The following is a 1318-nucleotide window of genomic DNA, read 5'->3' on the forward strand; positions in this document are numbered from 1 at the left end:
TACAGGGAACTGATCGAAGCTGATGCATTCGACATGCCCGAGACTGACAAGATGCCGGAGGTCATGCTCAGTAAGATTACGTGCGAAGGGAATGAGTCAAGTCTCGCCTACTGCAAATGCTCGGGTTCTCGGTGCTCTGAGAGATGGGGGAAGAAGAAATGCGAAATTCCAGCTGCAGTGACTTGCCTCTTTAAGAACAAGCCGGTGAAATAAGCCTGTGTTTGGATCCTTTGGGGTAGATTTTCGAACTGGGCCAACTGAAGGAGCTGAGTTCGCATTTGATTAGAACAGGATTAGTGTGTAGTAAACTGTGATACTTAAATAATGTGAAAAGAAAGGAAATACGTAAATAATTTCTTTTGTAAATTCTTTGTAGCCACATCCTTTTATGCAGTAGATAATCTTCTCACATTCCCTTTCGATAATGCATCGATACCACATGGATTGAGTTAGTCTGTGTTGCGATTACAGAAATATTGCATAGCTTATTTTATCTAATACTGCATATCAAAATTATTTCACAGAGCCTTTTAATGTCAGTTTTATTGACTAACTGCCTGATACTTTTCAACTTTTAAAAATCTATATGAACAGTGGCATTCGTATTATTTTAAACATTATGGTTTCATATGTAAATGCCTTCCCAGTTTAATCAGAATCTACACTAAACGTTTATTTTGTTTATCGTCTGGTTAAGGGATTTAGTCCTCTTCGCACTGGGAATTACTTAACGCGTGTGGGGTTTAAATCCTTGTCAGGGAAGGTATTTACATATATATATGTATTATGCGTTATTGCATTTTTACAGCGTACAATTTCACTTTTTTTTTTATTGTAATCCAGTGTGCCTTCTCCACCCACTTATCCACTCATAAGAATGGTACAAAACTATACTTAACATGGGCTGCATTAGATTTCATAAATGGTAGACTCCCTCTTGAATATTTTGTGCTCTAGAGTTCACTCAGACTAAACGGCCGTCTGTTGATTTTTTTTTAAAGACTCCTGCCTGTCATTTGTAGCAACTCGTCAACAAGACTAAACTTTTGTGCAACATCTTTGCATTACACTTGTGTCACTAAGGTCATGGTCTGCAAGAAAAAAAAATTGTGCACAGTATGTATCCTAATCTAAAGTAAGCTCATCATAAAAGGTGATAATTTAATGTTAACACAAATATGCCTGTAATAATATTGATTCTAGAAGAATGTGCATTTGAAGTGTCATTAAGAATTTTGTAAATCCTATCCATATTTAGATTTTTTAAAATGCTCATAAGAATAAAAAAAAGGAATACTATTGTTTTTTTATGAAGCAG

General features: G+C 35.7%; 1 protein-coding gene across 1 annotated transcript in view; it reads left to right on the forward strand.

Annotated features, from left to right (window-relative positions):
* LOC119586004 overlaps window positions 1-1082 on the forward strand; it is a 7168-nt gene extending 6086 nt beyond the window's left edge. The window contains exons 8-9 of the mRNA XM_037934716.1: window positions 6-204; window positions 1023-1082. Coding sequence (XP_037790644.1) covers window positions 6-204; window positions 1023-1082 — 259 coding nt within the window. The remainder of the gene's footprint in view (window positions 1-5; window positions 205-1022) is intronic.
* The last annotated feature ends 236 nt before the right edge of the window (window positions 1083-1318 follow it).

Source organism: Penaeus monodon, chromosome 20 (assembly GCF_015228065.2).
Source record: "Penaeus monodon isolate SGIC_2016 chromosome 20, NSTDA_Pmon_1, whole genome shotgun sequence".
Lineage (NCBI taxonomy): Eukaryota > Metazoa > Arthropoda > Malacostraca > Decapoda > Penaeidae > Penaeus > Penaeus monodon.